A 24,970-nucleotide genomic window follows, 5' to 3' on the forward strand; every position below is an offset into this window, starting at 1 on the left:
TTCAAAATTTGAATTTTTATGCCCTTAAATCAGAGAGATATGTTACACAAAATAGTTAATAAATAACATTTCCCACATGTCTACTTTACATCAGCACAATTTTGGAACCAAAATTTTTTTTTTGTTAGGGAGTTATAAGGGTTAAAAGTTGACCAGCGATTTCTCATTTTTCCAACAAAATTTTACAAAACCATTTTTTTAGGGACCACATCACATTTGAATTCACTTTGAGAGGTCTTTATGACAGAAAATACCCAAAAGTGACACCATTCTAAAAACTGCACCCCTCAAGGTGCTCAAAACCACATTAAAGAACTTTATTAACCCTTCAGCTGCTTCACAGGAATTTTTTGAATGTGGAAGAAAAAAATGAACATTTAACTTTTTTCACAAAAATGTTACTTTAGACCAAATTTTTTTTATTTTCACAGGGGTAACAAGAAAAAATGGACCCCAAAATTTGTTGTGCAATTTCCCCTGGGCACGCATATACCCCATATGTGGGGAAAAACCACTGTTTGGGCGCACGGCAGGGCTCGGAAGGGAAGGAGCGCCATTTGACTTTTTGATTGTAAAATTTGCTTGAATAATTAGCGGACGCCATGTTGCGTTTGGAGAGCCCCTGATGTGCCTAAACAGTGGAAACCCCCCACAAGTGACCCCATTTTGGAAACTAGACCCCCCAAGGCACCTATCTAGATGCATAGTGAGAACATGGAACCCCTAGGTGCTTCACAAATTGATTCGTAAAAATGAAAAAAACAAAACTTTTTCATTTTTACGAATCAATTTGTGAAGCACCTGGGGGTTCCAAGTGCTCACTATGCATCTAGATAGGTGCCTTGGGGGGTCTAGTTTCCAAAATGGGGTCACTTGTGGGGGAGCTCCAATGTTTAGGCACACAGGGGCTCTCCAAACGCAACATGGCGTCCGCTAACAATTTGAGCCGATTTTCCATTCAATTTGTTAGCGGACACCATGTCGCGTTTGGAGAGCCCCTGATGTGCCTAAACAGTGGAGCTCCCCCACAAGTGACCCCATTTTGGAAACTATACCCCTCCAGGATTTTATTAAGGGGTATAGTGAACATTTTGAACCCAGAGGTACACACAGAATTTGTTTACATTAGGTCATCATATTGAATAAGTTGTCATTAGTCTTGAGCGCAAGTGCTCCCTACTTGAGTTTGCATCGGGTACTCAGGTATGCACCATGTACTGCGTGTGCTCGAGTGACATGCTCGAGTCCCTGCCCCGCATGTTTCACGGTTATTAGACACCCAAAAAAAAACATGCGGGGATCGCTCGTGCATGGCAGGCAATCCCCGCATAGTTTTTTTGGCCGCGAAGCATATGGGGCGGAGACTCGAGCATGTCACTCAAATACCCACGATACTCAATGCATACCAGAGCACCCGATGCAAACTCAAGTAGTGAGCACTTGCGCTCAACACTAGTCGCCATATCGTCATCTTTTTTTCTTACTTTTGGGAAAAAATCCCAACCCCATCACAACCCCAACCCCAGCCCTAACCCTAGCACAAACCTAACCCGAGAGTTTATTTTTTACGCCGTTCCTCATGTGGTAAAATTGATAAGGTAGCTTTATTCTTCGGGTCAGTACGTTTACAGCGGTACCACATTTATATCGTTTTTCTATGTTTTGCACTTTTACATAATAAAAGCAATTTTATAGAAAAAATTATTTTTTAGCATCGCTTTATTCTGAGAGCTATAACTTTTTTATTTTTCGGCTGATGGAGCTGTATGGCGGCTTGTTTTTTGTGGGACGAGATGACGTTTTCAGCAGTGCCATTTTTATTTATATTCGTCTTTTTGATCGCGTGTTATTCCATTTTTTGTTTGGCGGTATGGTGATAAAGCATTGTTTTTTGCTTCGTTTTTTATTTTTACCGTGTTCACTGAAGGGGTTAACTAGTGGGACAGTTTTATAGGTCAGGTCGTTCCGGACGCGGCGATACCAAATATGTGTACTTTTATTGTTTTTTTTGATAATAATATTTATTGATGGGTACATTATATTTTTATTTTTGGTGGATTATTTTTTAATTTTTTTTTATATTTTTACAATTTTTTTTTTTTTCCCTTTATGACACTTTTTACACTTTTTTTTTACTTTGTCCCACTATGGGACTTTCACTTTTTTTTCTCTGATCGGCTGCATGGCACAGGAATGCAGCACCATCCCTGTGCCATGCAGGCTGTCAGCGCTGGACAGGGAGAAGATAGTTTGGAGATGCACTGCGCATGTCCAAAAAATCTTCCTGCTGTCTGGTGACCCGAATGTTGTCATGACAACATCGGGTCGTCATGGCAACATCCTGGAAGCCGCGGCAGACATCTCTGGAGGCCGGAAGAGGAGGTGAGTATCGGCGATCACCTCCCCTTGCCACCGCAATGCTGCGATCGACTTCGATCGCAGCATTGCGGGGGTTAATGTGCCAGGAGCGGTGCGGGACCGCTCCCTGCACATAGCCCTGGGTGTCAGCTGTGACAATCAGCTGACACCCGGCGGCGATCGCGCCCGCACAGCCTGTGTGCGGGCGAAATCGCCAGGGCGTACTAATACGTATCAGGTCCATAAGGCTCAGGGCACAGATACGTACTAATACACCCTAGGTCGTAAAGGGGTTAAAGGGAACCTGACAGCGGATTTATGCTGTCAAATCCACGGGCTGCGTATATCAGGCAGTGGCTGTATGATCTCCGCCTTTTACGTTTGTCTCTGAAACACCGCAGCATTTCAGAGTCAAACGTACTTAAAAAGCTATCAGGGACCAAGCTGCGTAGTAGACTTGTAAGACATGTGGGCCCCCGGTGGCTTCTCCCTATCCACTGCCAAGAAGTGATAGGTCTCGCCCTCTGTGCTTGAATGAGAAGAGACCTGTCACTCAAGGGGAGGGAGCCAGGAGAAGCCCCCGTTGACCTTCCTTGGTTCCCGGTGGCTTCCAGAGTACAGGTGCATCTCACTAAATTAGAATATCATCAAAAAGTTAATTTATTTCAGTTCTTCAATACAAAAAGTGAAACTACTGTATTATATAGAGTCATTACAAACAGTGATCTATTTCAAGTGTTTATTTCTGCTAATGTTGTTGATTATGGCTTACAGCCAATGCAAACACAAAAGTCATTATCTCACTAAATTAAAATAATTAACAAAAAACACCTGCAAAGGCTTCCTAAGCGTTTAAAAAGGTCTCTTAGTCTGTTTCCGTAGGCTCCACAATCATGGGAAAGACTGCTGACTTGACGGATGTCCAGAAGGCAGTCATTGACACTCAACAAGGTCCCAGAGTTCCAAATTTCATTTGGAAATCAAGGTCCCAGAGTCTGGAGGAAGAGCGGAGAGGCACACAATCCAAGCTGCTTGAGGTCTAGTGTGAAGTTTCCACAATCAGTGATGGTTTGAGGAGCCAAGTCATCTGCTGGTGTAGGTCCACTGTGTTTTATCAAGACCAAAGTCAGTGCAGCCGTCTACCAGGAAATTTTAGAGCGCTTCATGGTTCCCCCCTGCGACAAGCTTTTTGGAGATGGAAATTTCATTCTCCAGCAGGACTTGGCACCTGTCCACACTGCCAAAAGTACCAATACCTGGTTTAAAAACCACAGTATCACTGTGCTTGATTGGCCAGGAAACTCGCCTTACCTTAACCCCATAGGATATTGTCAAGAGGAAGATGAGACACCAGACCCAACAATGCAGACGAGCTGAAGGCTTCTATCAAAGCAACCTGGGCTTCCATAACACCTCGTCAGTGCCACAGGCTGATCGCCTCCATGTCATTCCACATTGATGCAGTAATTGATGCAAAAGGAGCCCCGACCAAGTATTGAGTGCATTTACTGAACATGCATTTCAGTAGGCCAACTTTCGGATTTTAAAATCATTTTACAAGCTGGTGTTGTAAAGTATTCTAATTTACTGAGATAATGACTTTTGTGTTTTCATTGGCTATAAGCCACAATCATCAACATTAACAGAAATAAACACTTGAAATAGATCACTCTGTTTGTAATGACTCTGTATAATATATGAGTTTCACTTTTTGTATTGAAGAACTGAAATAAATTAACTTTTTGATGATATTCTAATTTAGTGAGATGCACCTGTATGTTTTTCTATGAAACGCCACAGCGTTTCGAAGTCAAACATACCTGCTGAAATCCTAAATTCAGTGTCTGATATATGTGATGTCAGTCGGACTGCATGGCAGTATGTAACAGCTGACCGGTTCCCTTTCAGATCCCATCACAGCATTTCAATTGGGTTGAGGTCGGGACTTTGCTTGGACCACTACAACACCTTGATACTTTTCATTTCCAGCCATTCCGATGCAGATTTGCTTGAGTGCCTGGGATCAATGTCCTGTTTCCAGCTTTTGGATAGATGTCCTATCGTTAGACTTGAGGAGTTCATGGGCACTTTGTAGTCATTCAGTCGACCAAGTCCTGTGACTGCAAAACAAAGCCCAAATCATGACCCCCTCCACCACTTAACTCCACCCCTCCATCATTACCTGTATGATAGACTCCTTGCTAGAGATGGGTTGCATCTTTCGAAAACTGGAAAACACATATTTGGTAGACGCCTTGCTACACTCATCAGGAGAGCTTTAAACTAGAGCAATATGGGATGGGAAATATACGGCCAGGAAAAAGTATACAGTTAATGAATTCTGTTGAGAACCGTGCTATTAGAAGTGGAAATAAAGAACAAAGACAACAAATTCTGAATGAAAGTAAAAACGCAAGAGAACCTGACTACAAACTAAAATGTGTGTATACAAACGCAAAGAGCTTGGGAAACAAACAAGGAGAATTGGAGCTGCTAACACAGGAATAGAGATACAATGTCATAGGCATCACTGAAACGTGGTGGGATAATACACATAATTGGAATACAAACCTTGAAGGCTAACATTTATTTATAAGAAACAGGCTTGACAAGAGGGAAGGGGGTGTTGCATTGTATGTTAGGAAAGCGTATATATCTTCAGAGATCCAAGCTTCAGGGAATGGTAGCTCTGTAGAAACTGTTTGGGTAGGAATACAAAGAGAGAAGAACAGAAAGGACACTATTGTAGTATCTATAATATAACGCTGCAAGCGTCCCTCTGTCTGAAGCCTTTATAGACTGCGCATGCACAACGCGCAGTCTAGCTCCAGACAGAAGAACACATGGAACTGTTACAGGTAAGAGGAGTGTGTATGGCGCCGGAGATCTCTGTGTGCGTAGGCACTGAACGCATACTGCGATCTCCGGCGCCATACTTACATACTTACCTGACCGGGAGGAGCGTTGCCGCGGCGCCTCTCTTCTCGCCGGAGACCGGGGCAGGAGTGAAGATGTTGAAGTCGGCGCATGCGCATAGTGCTATCCGGCGCCATTTTATTGAAGACACATTTGCAGTGTGTCTTCAACAAAATGGCGGCGAGCAGAACGGTATGGGCGCGCGTGTACTCCGGCAGAACAGGACACCGCAGCGCTGGAGCACAGGGAAGAAAGAGTATAAGTGTTTATTTTTTTGTGTGTGTGTGTACAGCGTGACAGGGATGAGGGGTGCCATACGTACCAGGATTGGTGGGTGAGGGGGCCACACATACCAGGATTTGGGGGATGAGGGGTACCATACATACCAGGATTGGGGGTGAGGGGGGCCATGCATACCAGGATTGGGGGGTGAGGGGGGCCACGCATACCAGGATTGGGGGGTGAGGGGGGCCACGCATACCAGGATTGGGGTGTGAGGGGGGCCACCCATACCAGGATTGGGGTGTGAGGGGGGCCACGCATACCAGGATTGGGGGGTGAGGGGGGCCACGCATACCAGGATTGGGGGGTGAGGGGGGCCACGCATACCAGGATTGGGGGGTGAGGGGAGGCCACGCATACCAGGATTGGAGGGTGAGGGGGGCCACGCATACCAGGATTGGGGGGTGAGGGAGGCCACGCATACCTGGATAGGGATGAGGGCAGCACATAACAGGATGGAGGAACAGGATTGGGGAGCACAAATACCAGGATGGGGGCAGCACATACCAGCATTAGAGACCATATTCCAATAAAAATGCTCGCCACCCGGGCGTAGAACGGGCTCAATAGCTAGTTTACTATAGGCCGATAAGACAGACTGAAGATATGGATGAACTCTTTTTCCATCAGCTGTCTTTGTTCTCAAAAAAGTACGACAGTGATCATGGGAGATTTCAGCTATAAAGGTATTTGTTGGGAATCTCTCTCAGGCAAAAGTAATAAGTCCAGAAAATTCTTATCTTCCTTATCCCTGTGTTTCCACTTTGTGAAATAATAACCCCTATGCTCACCTCCGGTGTCAGTGCCGTTCCAACGGTGTAGTCACTAGCTCCTGGGGATCACGTGACATTGTGTTACACGATCCCTGCAGCCAATCACCCTTACCTTACTCTCCCTGCCTTTGACGAATCACATACATCCAGAGGAGGTGAGAGAGCAGCAGGCAGTGAGTATAAGTGTTATTATTTTGCAAGGGGATTGAGAAGGGCTTGTCCGAATAGTGGACAACGCCTTTTAAGAGGGTTTTTTTTTTAATAGAAATTACTTGGATGTGTTGCTGGATTGTGATATACATAGCTAATCTTTACATACATGCGACATGGTGATTAACAGTGCCCACTATTTTCTTAGGGTGCTTTCACATTGTGTTTAGGCTCCCGATCAGTGGCCCCATCTGGGCTTCTGTCCGAACTCCCCGCAAAAAGGGATTAAGGTGTATGCACCGGCAGCGCCATAGACTACAATGGCGCCATAGACTATAGTGGTGCCAGTAGAGCAAACAAGCGCTCTGTCATGCATCATTTTCGGGCGTGCACGCCTACTGAAGGCAGACACTCAGACTGCAGCTGGATGTCCACCTCCAGTAGGTGTACACACCCGAAAATGATGCACGTCAGAGCTCACGTTCACACTGCCAGCACCATTATAGTCTCAGGCCCCGTATGCGCATATGTCCGAATCCTGTTTTGCAGGGGCTTTGTACATAATCCCCGAAGGGGCCACTGAACGGGTACCTGAACGAAATGTGAAAGCACCCTTACTGTTTAACCCCTTAAGCCCCGAGGGTGGTTTGCACGTTAATGACCAGGCCAATTTTTACAATTCTGACCACTGTCACTTTATGAGGTAATTACTCTGGAACGCTTCAACGGATCCCCCTGATTCTGAGATTGTTTTTTCGTGACATATTGTACTTCATGATTGTGGTAAAATTTCTTCGATATCACTTGCGTTTATTTGTGAAAAAAATGGAAATTTGGCGAAAATTTTGAAAATTTTGCAATTTTCAAAATTTGAATTTTTATGTCCTTAAATCAGAGAGATATGTCACACAAAAGAGTTAATAAATAACATTTCCAACATGTCTACTTTACATCAGCACAATTTTGGAACCAAATTTTTTTTTTGTTAGGGAGCTATAAGGGTTAAAAGTTGACCAGCGATTTCTCATTTTTCCAACAAAATTTACAAAACCATTTTTTTAGGGACCACATCACATTTGAAGTCACTTTGAGGGGTCTTTATGACAGAAAATACCCAAAAGTGACACCATTCTAAAAACTGCACCCCTCAAGGTGCTCAAAACCACATTCAAGAACTTTATTAACCCTTCAGGTGCTTCACAGGAATTTTTTGAATGTGGAAGAAAAAAATGAACATTTAACTTTTTTCACAAAAATGTTACTTTAGACCAAATTTTTTTTATTTTCACAGAGGTAACAAGAAAAAATGGACCCCAAAATTTGTTGTGCAATTTCCCCTGGGCACGCAGATACCCAATATGTGGGGAAAAAACACTGTTTGGGCGCACGGCAGGGCTCGGAAGGGAAGGAGCGCCATTTGACTTTTTGATTGTAAAATTTGCTTGAATAATTAGCGGACGCCATGTTGTGTTTGGAGAGCCCCTGTGTGCCCAAACATTGGAGCTCCCCCACAAGTGACCCCATTTTGGAAACTAGACCCCCCAAGGCACCTATCTAGATGCATAGTGAGCACTTGGAACCCCCAGGTGTTTCACAAATTGATTCATAAATATGAAAAAGTGTTTTTTTTTTTCACTTTTTCATTTTTACGAATCAATTTGTGAAGCACCTGGGGGTTCCAAGTGCTCACTATGCATCTAGATAGGTGCCTTGGGGGGTCTAGTTTCCAAAATGGGGTCACTTGTGGGTGAGCTCCAATGTTTGTGCACGCAGTAGCTCTCCAAACGCAACATGGCGTCCGCTAACAATTTGAGCCGATTTTCCATTCAATTTGTTAGCGGACACCATGTCGCGTTTGGAGAGCCCGTGATGTGCCTAAACAGTGGAGCTCCCCCACAAGTGACCCCATTTTGGAAACTATACCCCTCAAGGATTTTATTAAGGTGTATAGTGAACATTTTGAACCCAGAGGTACGACACAGAATTTGTTTACATTAGGTCATCATATTGAATAAGTTGTCATTAGTCTTGAGCGCAAGTGCTCCCTACTTGAGTTTGCATCGGGTACTCAGGTATGCACCATGTACAGCGTGTGCTCGAGTGACATGCTCGAGTCCCTGCTCCGCATGTTTCACGGTTATTAGACACCCAAAAAAAACCATGCGGGGATCGCTCGTGCATGGCAGGCAATCCCCGTAAAGTTTTTTTGGCCGCGAAGCATATGGGGCAGAGACTCGAGCATGTCACTCAAATACCCACGATACTCAATGCATACCAGAGCACCCGATGCAAACTCAAGTAGCGAGCACTTGCGCTCAACACTAGTCGCCATATCGTCATCTTTTTTCTTACTTTTGAAAAAAATCCCAACCCCATCACAACCCTAACCACAACCCTAACCCCAACCCCAGCCCTAACCGTAGCACAACCCTAACCGTAGCACAACCCTAACCGTAGCACAACCCTAACCGTAGCACAACCCTAACCGTAGCACAACCCTAACCGTAGCACAACCCTAACCGTAGCACAACCCTAACCGTAGCACAACCCTAACCGTAGCACAACCCTAACCCTAGCACAACCCTAACCCTAGCACAACCCTAACCCTAGCACAACCCTAACCCTAGCACAACCCTAACCCTAGCACAACCCTAACCCCAAACCCAGCCCTAACCCTAGCCCAATCCTAACCCAAGAGTTTATTTTTGACGCCGTTCCTCGTGCGGTATAAGTGATTAGACGACATTATTCTTCGGGTCGGTGTGATTACAGCAATACTAGAATCATATGGGGTTTTTATGACTGACAGCTGTCACACACAAAAAGACGTATTTTTTGTAAAATCTAGTTTTTGCATTGCCATATTTTGAGAGCTATAATTTTTCCAGATTTTGGCAGACAGTCATGTGACGGCTTGTTTTTTGCGGGATGAGTTGACGTTGTTATTGGTGCCATTTTCAGGCACGTGACATTTTTTGATCGCTTTCTATTCCGATTTTTGGGAGGCAGAATAAACAAAAACCAACAATTCAGGAATTGTTTTTTTTTTTTTTTTTTATTCTGTTCCGCTTGTGGTAAAATTGATAAGGTAGCTTTATTCTTCGGGTCAGTACGTTTACAGCGGTACCACATTTATATCGTTTTTCTATGTTTTGCACTTTTACATAATAAAAGCAATTTTATAGAAAAAAATATTTTTTAGCATAGCTTTATTCTGAGAGCTATAACTTTTTTATTTTTCGGCTGATGGAGCTGTATGTCAGCTTGTTTTTTGCGGGACGAGATGACGTTTTCAGCGGTATCATTTTTATTTACATTCGTCTTTTTGATCGCGTGTTATTCCATTTTTTATTTGGCAGTATGGTGATAAAGCATTGTTTTTTGCTTCGTTTTTTTTTTTTTTACCGTGTTCACTGAAGGGGTTAACTAGTGGGACAGTTTTATAGGTCAGGTTGTTCCGGACGCGGCGATACCAAATATGTGTACTTTTATTGTTTTTTTTGTTTTTTTTTATAATAATATTTATTGATGGGTACATTATATTTTTATTTTTGGTGGATTATTTTTTTTTTTTTTCACTTACTGACAGTTTTTATACTTTATTACTTTGTCCCACCATGGGACTTTCACTTTTTTTTCTCTGGTCGCCTGCATGGCACAGGAATGCAGCACCATCCCTGTGTCATACAGGCTATCAGCGCTGCACAGTGAGAAGATTGTTTGGAGATGCACTGCGCATGTCCAAACAATCTTCCTGCTGTCTGGTGACCCGGATGTTGTCATGACGACATCGGGTCGTCATGGCAACACCCGGGAAGCCTTTGCAGACAGCGCTGGAGGCCGGAAGAGGAGGTGAGTATCTGCGATCACCTCCCCTTGCCCCCGCAATGCTGCGATCGGCTGCGATCGACTTCGATCGCAGCATCGCAGGGGTTAGTGTGCTGGGAGCGGTGCAGGACCGCTCCCTGCACATGGTCACAGCTGACACCCGGTACTATCAGCTGACACCTGGCGGCGATCGCGCCCGTACAGCCCGGCGGCGATGACGTACTAATACGGGTCTGGCTCTTAAGTCCCAGGGCACAGACGCGTATTAGTACGTCAGATGTTATTAAGGGGTTAAGCACGACATGTTACAAGACGCTCTGATAACTGTACTGTGATGGTACAAGCACTTGTGTGACCATCACAAGATCAGGGCTAATTTATATGTACTGGAAGCTACAGCTTTATGGTTTCCATTGAATAGCAGTGAGCTGTGTTATTGAAATAACAATATGGTGTTCTCAGCACTCAGGTAAATGGTGCTCGAGTAAGGGTTTCAACCCGTTATTACTATATTCCAATATAGAATATAGAAATATGGAATATAGTAATAACTGTGTTATTGAAAGCCTTGAAAAACTGGGAAATTGTCTCACTTTTCTTTAAACAGTGAATAGGCCTCATTTGCGGAAATTCTTAATATATTGTTACACTTTTTCCACTATTGTGAAAACAAAGAAAAATGTTCCAGTGTCAAAGATCCTCTAAAAACTTGACGTTTATTAGTAAAATTAAGGAATGTATACAGTACTGAAAGTCACAATCACCAAGAGGGTATTAGTAATGCAAACGCGTTTCAGACGCAATGGTTAAAGACGCATGGTCTGAAACGCGTTTGCAATACTAATACCATCTCGGTGATTGTGACTTCCAGTCCTGTATACATTTTTTTATTTTACTAATAACCAAGTTTTTAGAGGCTCTTTGGACGCTGGAACATTTTTCTTTGTTTTCACAATATTCTGCGGCACTGCTGGTTCTCAGCCTCAGATCTTCAAGTGGGTGAGCTGATTTATTTACCTCTCTTACTTTTTCCCCTATAGTATAATAATTAACTTTTTGTATGCTGGTAATGCAATACCCCTTGTAATGGTCCCACACACAAATTGATGAATTACAATATTAATTCTGGCATGATTACACTATGAAGGCTATAAAGCAGCCATTTTAGTACCCTAGTTTAGTTTTAATTACCGTAACCGTACCTCCGAACGATGCAATCACTTATCTCTTAATGCATGCCTGGTGTATTTTTACTAATTGGTGCATATTTTTAATTAGTCCCAGTGATCACAAAGTAGATCACATATTAACAAGATTGGCCTCGGTGTGCCAGAGCTGCTGAGTCTTGTTAGATCCAGATTAGTGCTAAATTTGACAGTAAGCCTGCCTTTTTTTCTTTTGCAGTTTTTAACACTTAAAGGACTGGTCCATTGTTGGTTTTTAGTACAAAGCATTTTTTTCTTGTTTTTTCATCGTCACATTTTAGGAACCATAATAATTTTGTTGTAGCTATATGAGGGCTTTGTTTTAGAGGGGCAAGTTGTATTTGTCAGTGGCACCATTTTGCTATGTGTGTATATATAACAAATTACTGTATTTTTCGGTCTATAAGACGCACCTAGATTTTAGAAGAGGAAAATAGAAAAAAAAATGTAAGCAAAAAATATGGTCATGATGCACTGTTAAGGGGGAGGGGGTCTGCTGCTGACACTGTTATAGGGGTAATGTCCCCTAATTCTGTTAATATTCCCCATCCTGGGATATATGGTCCCCCTCTTCCTATTATACGTGGCCCCCATCCCGGTATGCATGGCACCCCTGATCTCCATCCCGGTATGCATGGCACACCTGATCTCCATCCCGGTATGCATGGCACCCCTGATCTCCATCCCGGTATGCATGGCACCCCTGATCTCCATCCCGGTATGCATGGCACCCCTGATCTCCATCCCGGTATCCATGGCACCCCTGATCCCTATCCTGGTATGCATGGCACCTCTGATCCCTATCCCGGTATGCATGGCACCCCTGATCTCCATCCCGGTATGCATGGCACCCCTGATCTCCATCCCGGTATGCATGGCACCCCTGATCTCCATCCCGGTATGCATGGCACCCCTGATCTCCATCCCGGTATGCATGGCACCCCTGATCTCCATCCCGGTATGCATGGCACCCCTGATCTCCATCCCGGTATGCATGGCACCCCTGATCTCCATCCCGGTATGCATGGCACCCCTGATCTCCATCCCGGTATGCATGGCACCCCTGATCTCCATCCCGGTATGCATGGCACCCCTGATCTCCATCCCGGTATGCATGGCACCCCTGATCTCCATCCCGGTATGCATGGCACCCCTGATCTCCATCCCGGTATGCATGGCACCCCTGATCTCCATCCCGGTATGCATGGCACCCCTGATCTCCATCCCGGTATGCATGGCACCCCTGATCTCCATCCCGGTATGCATGGCACCCCTGATCTCCATCCCGGTATGCATGGCACCCCTGATCTCCATCCCGGTATGCATGGCACCCCTGATCTCCATCCCGGTATGCATGGCACCCCTGATCTCCATCCCGGTATGCATGGCACCCCTGATCTCCATCCCGGTATGCATGGCACCCCTGATCTCCATCCCGGTATGCATGGCACCCCTGATCTCCATCCCGGTATGCATGGCACCCCTGATCTCCATCCCGGTATGCATGGCACGCCTGATCTCCATCCCGGTATGCATGGCACCCCTGATCTCCATCCCGGTATGCATGGCACCTCTGATCCCTATCCTGGTATGCATGGCACCCCTGATCTCCATCCCGGTATGCATGGCACCCCTGATCTCCATCCCGGTATGCATGGCACGCCTGATCTCCATCCCGGTATGCATGGCACCCCTGATCTTTATCCCGGTATGCATGGCACCCCTGATCCCCATCCTGGTATGCATGGCACCCCTGATCCCCATCCTGGTATGCATGGCACCCCTGATCCCTATCCTGGTATGCATGGCACCCCTGATCCCCATCCTGGTATGCATGGCACCCCTGATCCCCATCCTGGTATGCATGGCACCCCTGATCCCTATCCTGGTATGCATGGCACCCCTGATCCCCATCCTGGTATGCATGGCCTCCCTAATCCTCATCACGCTGCACACAAAAAAAATAAACACCTTAAAGCCTTAATAGCGGGCACACAGTGTAACCGCAGCGTGGCACCTGCTGGGCAATCGCATGTGCCCGCTATTTAAAGAGAATGAATATATGCATGTTATATGCACACACACACACCACATTCGGACTATAAGATGCACCCCCCACTGCCCTCCAAATTTTTGGAGTAAAAAAGTGCCTTATAGTCCGAAAAATACGGTACCTAACTTTTATTAACTCTTTGTGGGAAGAAATAGAAAAAAAACTGCAATTTTGCTGTGTTACCGGTAACTTTATTCTGTGAGACAGCACGATTTATGGCGATACCAAGTTTTTCTACAACAAATAGTGTTTGAAATATAATTCTGTCCTTGTGTTGCCAGATTCTGAGTGCCATATGTTTTTGCGATTTTTCATCAATGTCGCTGTATGAGGTTTTTTTTTTTGACAAGGTGTAGTTTTCAGTGATACCAGATTCTGGTGAATATGACTTTTTGATCACTTCTTAGCTCACAGATGTGCTCTGTGAGGGCCTGCTTTTGCTGTACTTTTTATTGGTACCAATTTTTAGTTGTTTTTTTTTTTTTTTGCTTTTTCACGTTCGTGACGTTTAAACTGTGTGAGATAAATAATGAATGATGGTATAGTACATGTAGTGAACACAGTGATGCCAAATGTCTGTCCTTTCTTTATAAGGAATGTTTACCTTTTTTTTTTCCAGAACAAACTTTTTTTCTTTTTCTGGGAAACCTGGATTTTGAGAAGGGTATCTTTCCTTATTTTATTTTTGAGCACTAAAAACTTTTTTTTTTCTACAATATTTATTAGTCTTTCAAGGGAACATGAACATACAGTCCCATGATTACATAGGATGAGTGGATCGGGCTAAACTCAGGTTTGCCTATTCTCACGTTTTTTTCTTCGGAAATTTTGATTTGTAGAGAAGTTATTCTTGCCAATTTTATATCCCCTGTTATACTCTGGGGTCTCTCCAGACCCCAGATCACAATAAACGTAATATGTAAAAAAATAATCATTCTACTCTCCTCTCTTGCCTTTCTGCTACTCTCCACCACCCGTCCATTCCCCAATGCATCTTCTGATCCCCCGCTGCTGGCGATGGAATCTTCGATCCCCTCTGTGTCCGGGTCGTCCTCGGAGGGTTCTGCGTAGGAGGTCAATGGGGTCGTAATGTAATCTGTGTGGGTCCAAACAGTTGGAACCATAGCGATCAGCAAATTACCACCTATCTATGTGGATAGATGATAACTTACTAAGATGGGAATAATTCTGGCAGATATACTGAGACACCTAATAAAGTCATGTTAGATCAGTATATATATTTATAGAGGAGTTTTGTATTGCCTGGACATGTGATGTTCTCATATTTGTTTCAGACAACCATTTGGAAACTGATATTATTGATTTTTATGAAGAAACAAAAGTTAAGTTTGCCGAGCTGTCAGAGGAGCTCTTGTGGGAATATATTGACAGCGGAGAACCAATGTAAGTCTGACTGTGCTGTAGAGAAGATGCAGAATGTGACCCAGTAAAGATCATGGACAATAAATGGTGTATAAGGCTGGGGCTACACAGCGGCTCCTGGAGTACGACCAAGGTTTGCTCGATGCCGCTTCTATATTGCAGCACAATACATGTGTACTGGAGGGTACTAAGACTGCTACAAGTAAAGTGCAAAAAAATGCGACAAGGTTGGACTTCTTGCAACTTACTTGTCTCAATACCCTCTGGATCGCAATGCTATCCCATTCACTTGTATTGCACTGCACTGTGGCAGCGGCACCAAACAAAGTTGCCGCATAGCCCCAGCCTTAATCTGGCGGTTGAATAAATTATACTAGCTGCAAAAATGTTATAAGAAACAGGGAACAAAACAGACTCCACCGCTCCAGCGACGATGTGCTGGTGGTTCTACTGGTCTATTTCCCTTGAGCTGTAGGGAGTACATGCCCTTTCACCACTGCAGCAAATCAGTGACCTCAGTGGTAGTGTGGCCCACATGCTGATAACTGCGAATACATTTAGCCTTGTGCCACAACAGCACGTCATTGCTCAATGACAGTGAATAGAGACCGGCATGGACTTCATCCTATGGAATGTAACAAGGGCATAATGTTGTGGTTTGTTTTTTATGCTTTAAATCTGCAGTTATTATAATTTCTTCAGTTTTTGGTCAACCCCTTTTTAACTTTTTGTTGTTGCAAAAGAACCTGTCAGCAGGGCAGAATGTTATCTGCTGAATACCAAATTGTCCAATTGATCTGTTAATAGATCTTCATCTTCATAGCGGTCCAAATTCTAATGTATTAGTAATATACAGTGGACTTGCGGGGGGAGGGGGGATGTGTGTATAATATGTGTATGTTTGTATATTTTAGTTATAATGATGTACAGTGCCAAATGCCATGGACCTATGTATGTGTATATAATTATAGTGAGGGCACATTTAACACAATATGTAGTATCCTACACTACCCTCAAGAATGTTCTCTATTGAAAACCCTATCTCTAGGGGATTTTGGGTGTTAATATTAGAAAAATGTTATGGCCAGAGGTGTACAGCAAGTTCACCATGCCCCATGGATCCTAAGTTTTAAGATCCCCTTCAAAGGTAATCTGAAGACAGCAGGAGATAGAGGCTAAAACACAGAATTCAGGGCTGTGTCACTTGTCAAAGTGCGTGCTGTAGTTTACTAATTGTGAAAGATTTTTCACTAAGAGGTTAATATTGCCAGACTAGTCCAGCAACGCCCCCTCCTGTGATAAGCACCTCACTGTCTATGGACTTTGTACACAGAAAGCCTGGTGTGGGCGGGGCTAGCTTCCTTAGCTCTGCTTCATTCTAAATCTAAAAGTTCTGATTATGTGAGAACGGCTGCACCCAGTAAACTAAGTGATACATGGTTGGATTTAGCTTCACTTTACCTACATCAGGCTGCCCTCAGATGAGGTAGCAAAAACCTGCTGACAGATTCCCTTTAAGCTTGAATGTTTGCTGGCAAGTGGGGCTTTTCACAAGGATTATATTCTCCAATTGGATTCTGGATCAGATCGGCACAAATCTTTTTGCACAACTCAAATAATATAGAAATTTTTTTTTAGACGGGGTGTGATTGCAAAATGTATATGAAAATGGTCAAAAGCTTCAATGTTTGAGCAGAAACATTACTATATTGTACTTTTCCTAATGCAGGGACAAAGCTGGTGGCTACGGCATTCAGTCTCTTGGAGGAATGCTGGTAGAAAGCGTGCATGGGGACTTCCTAAATGTAGTTGGATTTCCCTTGAATCACTTTTGCAAAAAATTGGCTGAGCTCTATTACCCACCACCAAGAGGTGCCGTACACAGAGTGAAGCACGACTCCATTCCTTATGTAGAGAGTTTTGAGAACCTCAGTGATGTTGAAAAAGATTGCACTGTTGCCAACAAGACCTGCGAAACAAAAAAGGGAGGACAAGATCGGGTGTGTAAAGCTAACAGTCCGGGAGCCCCAGTGTCCTGTGCTTCAGGCCTTCACAATGGAATTGAAGAAAGGCCTAAACACTGTGCCCAGAAACTGTCGAAAATCACTGAGCTCCTCGATGGCTTCAAAGCATCCAAGGTAATGGGATTTTTCAATGCTGGGAGCTAGTTTATCCTGGCAGCAAGAATAGAATAGCAAGGCCGTGCCCTGTAGACGGACTCTGGCCGGGAGTATGAATAACGCATATGTTCCCGCAGGGCCCGGCTCGGATACCGGCGAATCCTTGCAGCGCACAGTGTGTGTGCTGGGGGGATTCATAAGTCACAAAGTGACTGCAGACTTATCAGTTTAGACTGGACAACCCCTTTAATTTGTAAAGTCATGTAAATTCAAGGTTAAAGGAAACATTCTGTAATATGTTGATGGAGTTATCTATATCTTAGCTCCTGTAATGACACATCTATGTAACGCCTGCTCTAAAGGTCCTTACAATGTACATGTGTCTCTGTAGTTGATTATTGAATATATTTTCAGCAGGATTGTAACATTTTACTTTGCATTATATCCTGTAGCAAAAATGTATTTTTACCACCTAATCGGCAGCCTAAACCTTGTGCCGGTGCGGAGCGGAGATAAATGGCGAGCGCTCTGATCTCCACTACTTGTCTTCTGTTTACAGACATTGTTTGCTGCATCTAAGCTGAAGGTCTTTGATAAGTTGAAAGATAAAGGTGCGCTGAAGGCCATGGAAATTGCGGATAAGATTAATGCTTCCGTACATGGAACTGAAAGGCTCCTTGATGCTTGTGTTGCCCTTGGCCTGCTGGAGAAAACTCATCAAGGTGAATCTTAGTGGTAATTTATTTCTATGTAATGTTGTAGTCTGCAAGACCTTAAAATGAGAGCGAGAAATCTATCAGGATATGGTAGCAATCCTGGGCGATATTGGTTTTCACAAGGGAAACTAATGTTGCTAAACTTCAGACTAGTTTCTGAGCTTACACTTTAATTTTGGATGGCTGTTTCCTAACATACTAGGCAATGATGTTAAAGGGAACCTGTCGTGTTAAAAATGGTGTCTGATCGACAGGCAGGATGTTATAGAGCAGGAATTGCTGATCAGATCCCTGGTATGTGCATGTATGAGTCCAGTGGGCGGTCCTATTCAGTGATTGACAGTCTTCCCTATATGACACTGCATGCAGAGCTTGCTGTCAATCACTAATAGGTCTGCCCCATTGGACTCATAGCTATACAATCGCCAGGGATTTCAATGAATAAATAATCTATATTGAAACCTTTTCAACAAACCTATATATCATTCTGCTCAGCTTCTCCTCTCCTTCTCTGCCAACTTTTCCCCAGCTCAGACTGCATGTACAGCATTCCCTTTAAATCTGTATCCTAATGTATGCCATTATAGGTTTTCACACTATACTGGCCATAGGTGGCGATACACGTTATGCTCTGTTCACATCAGTGTTTTTAATTCCATTATCATAATCCATGTCATCTTAACCTATAATGTGTATACTCACCCACAACAAAAGAAGGATCAGGCTGTTTGATTTCAACATGCCCAATCATTTTGTTCTTAATGGAGGTCAGCCGCCACTAGAGATGTCTGACAGTCGCCTAGTCCACTCTTTCTATTAAAACCACATGCACACTTGGCATATTACTAGGGTTTGCTATTATTGCCCTTGCTGTCATTCAAGTTGTGAGGACCCACACCAATCTATAGAAATAATGGGCTCCAGTGCTACATAACGTTCAGTAATCCTGAGCAGGGAGGAGCGGGGCACAGGAGGCTGGAGCCGCCTGCTGCAGCCTACACTGTGCCCACTACTAAAGAAAATGAATATTCACTGCTCCCCACGCCAATGGGCGTGGGGAGCAGTGAATATTCATTTTCCTTAATTGCGCGCACACTGTACCCGCAGCGCGGCTCCTGGTAAATATGGCACCCCTCGTCCCTCTTCCTGGTATGTATGGCACCGCTTGCCCCTCTTCCTGGTATGTATGGCACCCTTCATCCCTCATCCTGGTATGTATGGTCCTCCTCATCCCTCTTCCTGGTATGCTTGGCACCCTTCATCCTGGTATGCTTGGCACCCCCTGATCCCCATCACGCTGCACATAAAGATAAAGAATTATGCTCACCTCTCTCCTCCAGTGCTTCGTCCCGCTCTGCTGCCGACAGGGATCTCACTGTGTGAGCCGCGCATGGCGTTACTGCCTTGCGCTACTGCCTTGCGCCCTCACTCTGTGAGATGCTGTGCTGAAATAGTCACTGCTCCACATGCCGGGACTGTGCGCGTGGGGAGCAGTGACCATTCACTCAACCTTAATAGCGCACACACAGTACCTGCAGCACGACTCCTGCTGCTGCTCTGCGGTCTGTGTGCCCGCTATTAAAGACCATGAATGTTCACTACAATCCATTCCCATGGGTTGTAGTAAATATTCATGGTCTTTAATAGCAGGCACACAGACCGCCGGCTTCAGCAGGAGCCTCCCTGGGATACAGTGTGCACGCTATTAAGGTGAGTGAATGGTCACTGCTCCCCACGCACACAGTCCTGGCGTGGGGATCAGTAACTATTCCGGCACAGCATCTCACAGGGTGAGGGCGCATGGCAGTAATGCCATGTGCAGCTCACACAGTGAGATCCCTGTCGCCAGCAGAGTGGGACGCAGTGCTGGAGGAGAGAGGAGGTGAGTATAATTCTTTATTTTTTGTGTGCAGTGTGATGGGGATCTGGGGGTGGCAAGCATACCAGGAAGAGGGATGAGGGGGGCCATACATACCAGGATGAGGGATGAAGGGTGCCATACATACCAGGATGAGGGATGAAGGGGGCCATGCATACCAGGACGGGGGATGAGGGGTGCCATGCATATCAGGATGGGGATGAGGGCCACGTATAACAGGAAGGAGGGGGCTATATATACCCGAATGGGGGATATTAACAGAATTGGGGGACATTACCCCTATAGCTATGTCAGCAGCAGACCCGTCCCCCTTAACAGGGCATCATGACCACATTTTTTGCTTAGGTTTTAGAGGGGGAAAATAGAAAAAAAATTTAAGTGCGTCTGATGATCCGGTGGGTCTTATAGTCCGAAAAATACGGCAGTTAACTGATGCAAAAAATATTGATCAATTATGTCATTTTGTTAATTAGGCTGTGTTATATCTCTCCTTTTTGGGGATTTTATACATTATCATTCCATTTTATTTAATTGATTGTACATTGGCATTTTTTTTCTTTTACATAGGTTTCTATTTTTAATACAGATTTTATGCGCACCATAATGATACCAATAAAGACCTCAGCTCGCCTAACAAATAAGAGCCCTAACATAGTTCCATTGATTGAAAAATAAAAAAGGTTAAGTCTCAGAAAATGGTGACACAAAGAAATTATTTTTTTACAAATTTTTGAATGCTTTCACCACTTAAAGGGAGGCCATCATCAGAAATTACCTTGTTTACTTCAAGTTTTTGTGTTGCATGTTTTTTTTTTTTTTCATATCTCAATCTTAAAAAATAAGATCGTAATCTTGCAATTTTCACATTGGCCACTAGGACTTTTTTTTTAGACTCCTACTTCCTGTCCTTTCAGGGAGCGTTTTCAGCAAGACTGCTTATTATCAGAGGCATGAATACATTGACGGGTAATGCCTCTATACTTAATGAATCTGATCCACCAATCGCAATAGGCGATGTCTGCTTCCCCAAATCCTTCGCGATGACATTTTGCTCAGGCTCATTAGATACTTCGGTACAAAAGATAGGGTCAGGGTCTGACCCTTGTGGCTATGCACATGTGTTGTTTCCTGAAACAGGAAGTTAAAGTATAAAATAGCCCCAGAGGCCAGTGTGAAAATTGCAAGATTTCTATTTTTATTTTTAATATGATTGTGATGTATGAAAAGAATATATATTGGCAACATTTTTTAACAAATACATTTATAAAAAAAAAAAAGCAGGTTAAATTAATAGTTCGTGTTTTGATGATGGCTTTCCTTAGAACTGCTGCTGACGCTGATCACTGCTAGTCAGTGATTGTGTAACCGAAAGGTGTCAGTCTCATATCTTACAATGGCTATAGACATATAAATATTAGTAAATTGCGTTAGGTTGTTAATCAAAGGGTAATAATAACAGCTGTTAGAATATTTTCTCACTTTGCTCGGAAGTGAATTCCTTTAATAAGGAGGTTAGCATGGTGGTAGCAGAGCGGCTAGGACTGTCTGCCTCTTTATGACATTACATTGTTACCAATGTATTTAAATAATTTTCAGGGACGCCTCGCTGCTGTGTAGGTGTTTTTAAGGATGTTATGAATAAATGTTGTCTAAAAGGGACCTTGATGGAAAAATAGCTTTCGTATCCTTCTTACTGATTTGCTGTACAATGTGCATGTATGCATCTACAGGATTTGTATTCTTTAACCTGTTACTTAATGAAGACGTTTGAGCAATGACGATATACAATTCAGTTCAGTAATTCGGCACCAAATAGAAGGGCCCCAATCTGTAATGGGGCACAAATCTGAATTAAAGAGTACCAATCATCAAATTGAACCCCCTTTCATTATTTTATTAGATCAGTGGTGGGAAAAATAAATCCTTTTCTACGAGTAATTAAAAATCATTAGGGAAGTGATTTGCATACCATGCGACTTATAGCTGCATCGTATGTAAATTGCTGACTTTTTGTTGAAAGTCACAGCCGGACCTGAATCCACAGTACAGAACGTGAACCATGTTACATAGGGTGAAAAAGACCTAGGTCCATCAAGTTCAACCTTCCTCCACCAGTTATACATTTTGTCATTAAATTATCTATAACCCAAAATGTTATGTACTGAGTAAATCATCCAGCCCTTTTTTAAAGCTGTTATAGTGTCTGCCATTACTACCTCTTGTGGTCGGCTTTCCACAGTCTGTCTGCTCTGACTGTAAAGAACCCTTTCCTATTTAGATGATAAAATCGCCTTTCTTCCACCCGTAATGAGTCCTTAGTATGGTCTTTGGAATGAATACAGGTGCATCTTACTAAATTAGAATATCATCAAAAAGTTAATTTATTTCAGTTCTTCAATACAAAAAGTGAAACTCGTATATTATATAGAGTCATTACAAACAGAGTGATCTATTTCAAGTGTTTATTTCTGTTAATGTTGATGATTATGGCTTACAGCCAATGAAAACACAAAAGTCATTATCTCAGCAAATTAAAATAATTAACAAAAAACACCTGCAAAGGCTTCCTAAGCATTTAAAAAGGTCCCTTAGTCTGTTTCAGCAGACTCCACAATCATGGGGAAGACTGCTGACTTGACAGATGTCCAGAAGGCAGACACACTCCACAAGGTCCCAGAGTTCCAATTTTCATTTGGAAATCAAGGTCCCAGAGTCTAGAGGGAGAGTGGAGAGGCCACAATCCAAGCTGCTTGAGGTCTAGTGTGAAGTTTCCACAATCAGTGATGGTTTGGGGAGCTATGTCATCTGCTGGTGTAGGTCCACTGTGTTTTATCAAGACCAAAGTCAGTGCAGCCGTCTACCAGGAAATTTTAGAGCACTTCATGCTTCCCTCTGCCGACAAGCTTTTTGGAGATGTAAATTTCATTCTCCAGCAGGACTTGGCACCTGTCCACACTGCCAAAAGTACCAATTTCACTTTTTGTATTGAAGAACTGAAATAAATTAACTTTTTGATGATATTCTAATTTAGTGAGATGCACCTGTAAGTCATGTGCTAGACCTTGCACTGACCACATATATTTATACATGTAAATAAGATCCCCTCTGATGCGTCGTTTTTCTAAGCTAAACAAGCTCAACTTTCCCCACATCTCATCATATGGGAGGCCTCCATCCCTTGTGATAATCTAGTTGCCCGCCTTTGAATTGACTCTAACTTCTTAATATCCTTTTTAAAATGTGGATCTCGCTGCCTAGAGCAGAGAGATCCTGTTCAGTGCTGTGAAATGAAGGAGGATCTCAGCACTACTGTGAGGGTCATAGTCTCCCTTTATTAGCACAGGTGTTGCTGCTGCGCTTCGGTCTGTATGACCGCCAGTCTTGTAAACGCTGCTCTATAATCGGCGTGAAATTACGCCATTTACAGCAGTGACTGTCATGCAGAGTGACTAAAAGACAAAATCTGAGTTTTCCATGGTGAATTCCTGGTGATAAGAAACAGGGAAGAGTAGATGGATTCTGCTCACCTGGTGGAGTTGTGCAGATCAGGCACAACTCTGATGAGAGTGAAATAGTATTCCTCGTATAGATGGCCGCTCCACCCATTGAATTAAAACAATTGCGAAAAATAAGAAAAAACATTTTGTGGACACTGTCACGATGAAGGCAAGGAAAAGAAAGTGTAGAAAAATCAATATATCATTTTTTTTACTCAGTAATTTTTCAGTGAAGCACAGCAGCAGTGACACCTTTCCTAATAAAAGGAAGCTATGGCCCTCATAGTAGCAGAATGATGTTCCTTCATTCCCCCCACATTGATCTCTCCAGTAATCCAGCGCAGAGAGCAGTGTGCTGAGTTTGGTGCATAGAGGAGCGCAGCAGTTCTTGGTCCTTATTCCTGCACATTAGAAGCGTGCGTAGTGCAGAAGGATCACTGAGAAGCCGTGCAATTCACAGGATTATAGCGAGCTCCTTAAAGAAAATCTGTCAGCAGGTTTTTGCTGTGTAAGCGGAAGACAGCATGCTGTAGGGGTTAAAGCACAGATTTCAGCGACGCCTCTTGTATAAAGCTCAATGGCTTTGTTAGCTAGAAATGATTGTTTTAGCACCAGGAGCTTATACTTAGGCTATGTGCACACTAAGCGATTTTAATGCGTTTTTGCGGCGTATTTTCACTGCGAAAACACATTAAAATCGCTTGTAATAGGTCTGCCATTTACTGCAATGCAAATCCGCATGTGCTGTGCACATCATGCTGAAATTTCCGCTGCGAATTCGCATTGCGGTAAAACCTGCAGCAAGACCAATTTAAGTGCAATTTCGCTGCGAAATCGCCGCCATTGACTTGCATTGGATCACATAAGATCCGCATGACTACGAATGCGCGGATGGTACCCGGGTCTGGAGAAGAGGAGACTCTCCTCCAGACCCGGGTACCATAGTACTTGTAAGTAAAAAAAAGAATTAAAATAAAAAATAACCTTATACTCACCTTCTGATGGCCCCCACTCTGCTCCCGGCATCGCTGCTGGCTCCGTGGCGGGTACCGGTAATGTAAAAGGACTTTCCATGACGTGAGCGGTCATGTGACAGGTCACGTGACCCCTGACGTCATGGAAGGTCCTTTTACATTACCGGTACCAGTCACGGAGCCAGCAGCGAGGCCGGTTGCAGACCGAGGCCGCCGGAAAGGTGAGTATAAGGTTATTTTTTATTTTTTACATTCTAATTCTTTTTTTTTTTTTTAAACATTATGTTGGTGACACAATATAAATTCCTTCCGGTTGCATGGATTTATATTGTGTGACCAACTTTCAAGCACTTTTCCAAGTGATGCTAAAATCGCTTGGAAAAGCGCTTGACAAAAGTATGCTAAATCGCATGCTAAAAACACTTGACAACGCTTGTCCCTGGCAGAAAAAACGCATGTAAAATCCGCATGCTTTTTTTCTGCCAAAGAGATGCAGAAACACTCAGGAAAAATCCGGAGCATTTCTGCCTCATGGGCACATAGTCTTACTCTGACTCAGCAGTGTGTGCCTCCAGGTCCGACACACCCCCTCCTCTGATGAGCACTTCACTGACAATGTACATACATTGGCTGGTGTGGGCGGAGTTAGCTTTCTCAGCTCTGCTTCATTCTAAATCTAAAAACTCTGTTTCTGTCAGAACTGCTGCACCCAGTAATCTAATTGACACATCGTTGGATTCAGCTTCTCTTTACCTACATCAGGCTGCTCTCAGATGAAGTAGCAAAAACCTGCTGACAGATTCCCTTTGAGAAAAAAAAAAAGATCTAAAAATAAA

General features: G+C 43.6%; 1 protein-coding gene across 3 annotated transcripts in view; it reads left to right on the forward strand.

Annotated features, from left to right (window-relative positions):
• ASMTL (acetylserotonin O-methyltransferase like) overlaps window positions 1–24,970 on the forward strand; it is a 58,768-nt gene that overhangs the window by 16,689 nt on the left and 17,109 nt on the right. For all 3 annotated transcript variants that reach the window (XM_073667361.1, XM_073667363.1, XM_073667362.1), the window contains exons 7-9: window positions 14,861–14,969; window positions 16,678–17,086; window positions 17,628–17,790. In XM_073667361.1, the coding sequence (XP_073523462.1) occupies window positions 14,861–14,969; window positions 16,678–17,086; window positions 17,628–17,790 (681 nt within the window). The remainder of the gene's footprint in view (window positions 1–14,860; window positions 14,970–16,677; window positions 17,087–17,627; window positions 17,791–24,970) is intronic.

Source organism: Phyllobates terribilis, unplaced genomic scaffold (assembly GCF_046119375.1).
Source record: "Phyllobates terribilis strain yellow unplaced genomic scaffold, ASM4611937v1 Scaffold_2__4_contigs__length_985480577, whole genome shotgun sequence".
Taxonomy (NCBI): domain Eukaryota; kingdom Metazoa; phylum Chordata; class Amphibia; order Anura; family Dendrobatidae; genus Phyllobates; species Phyllobates terribilis.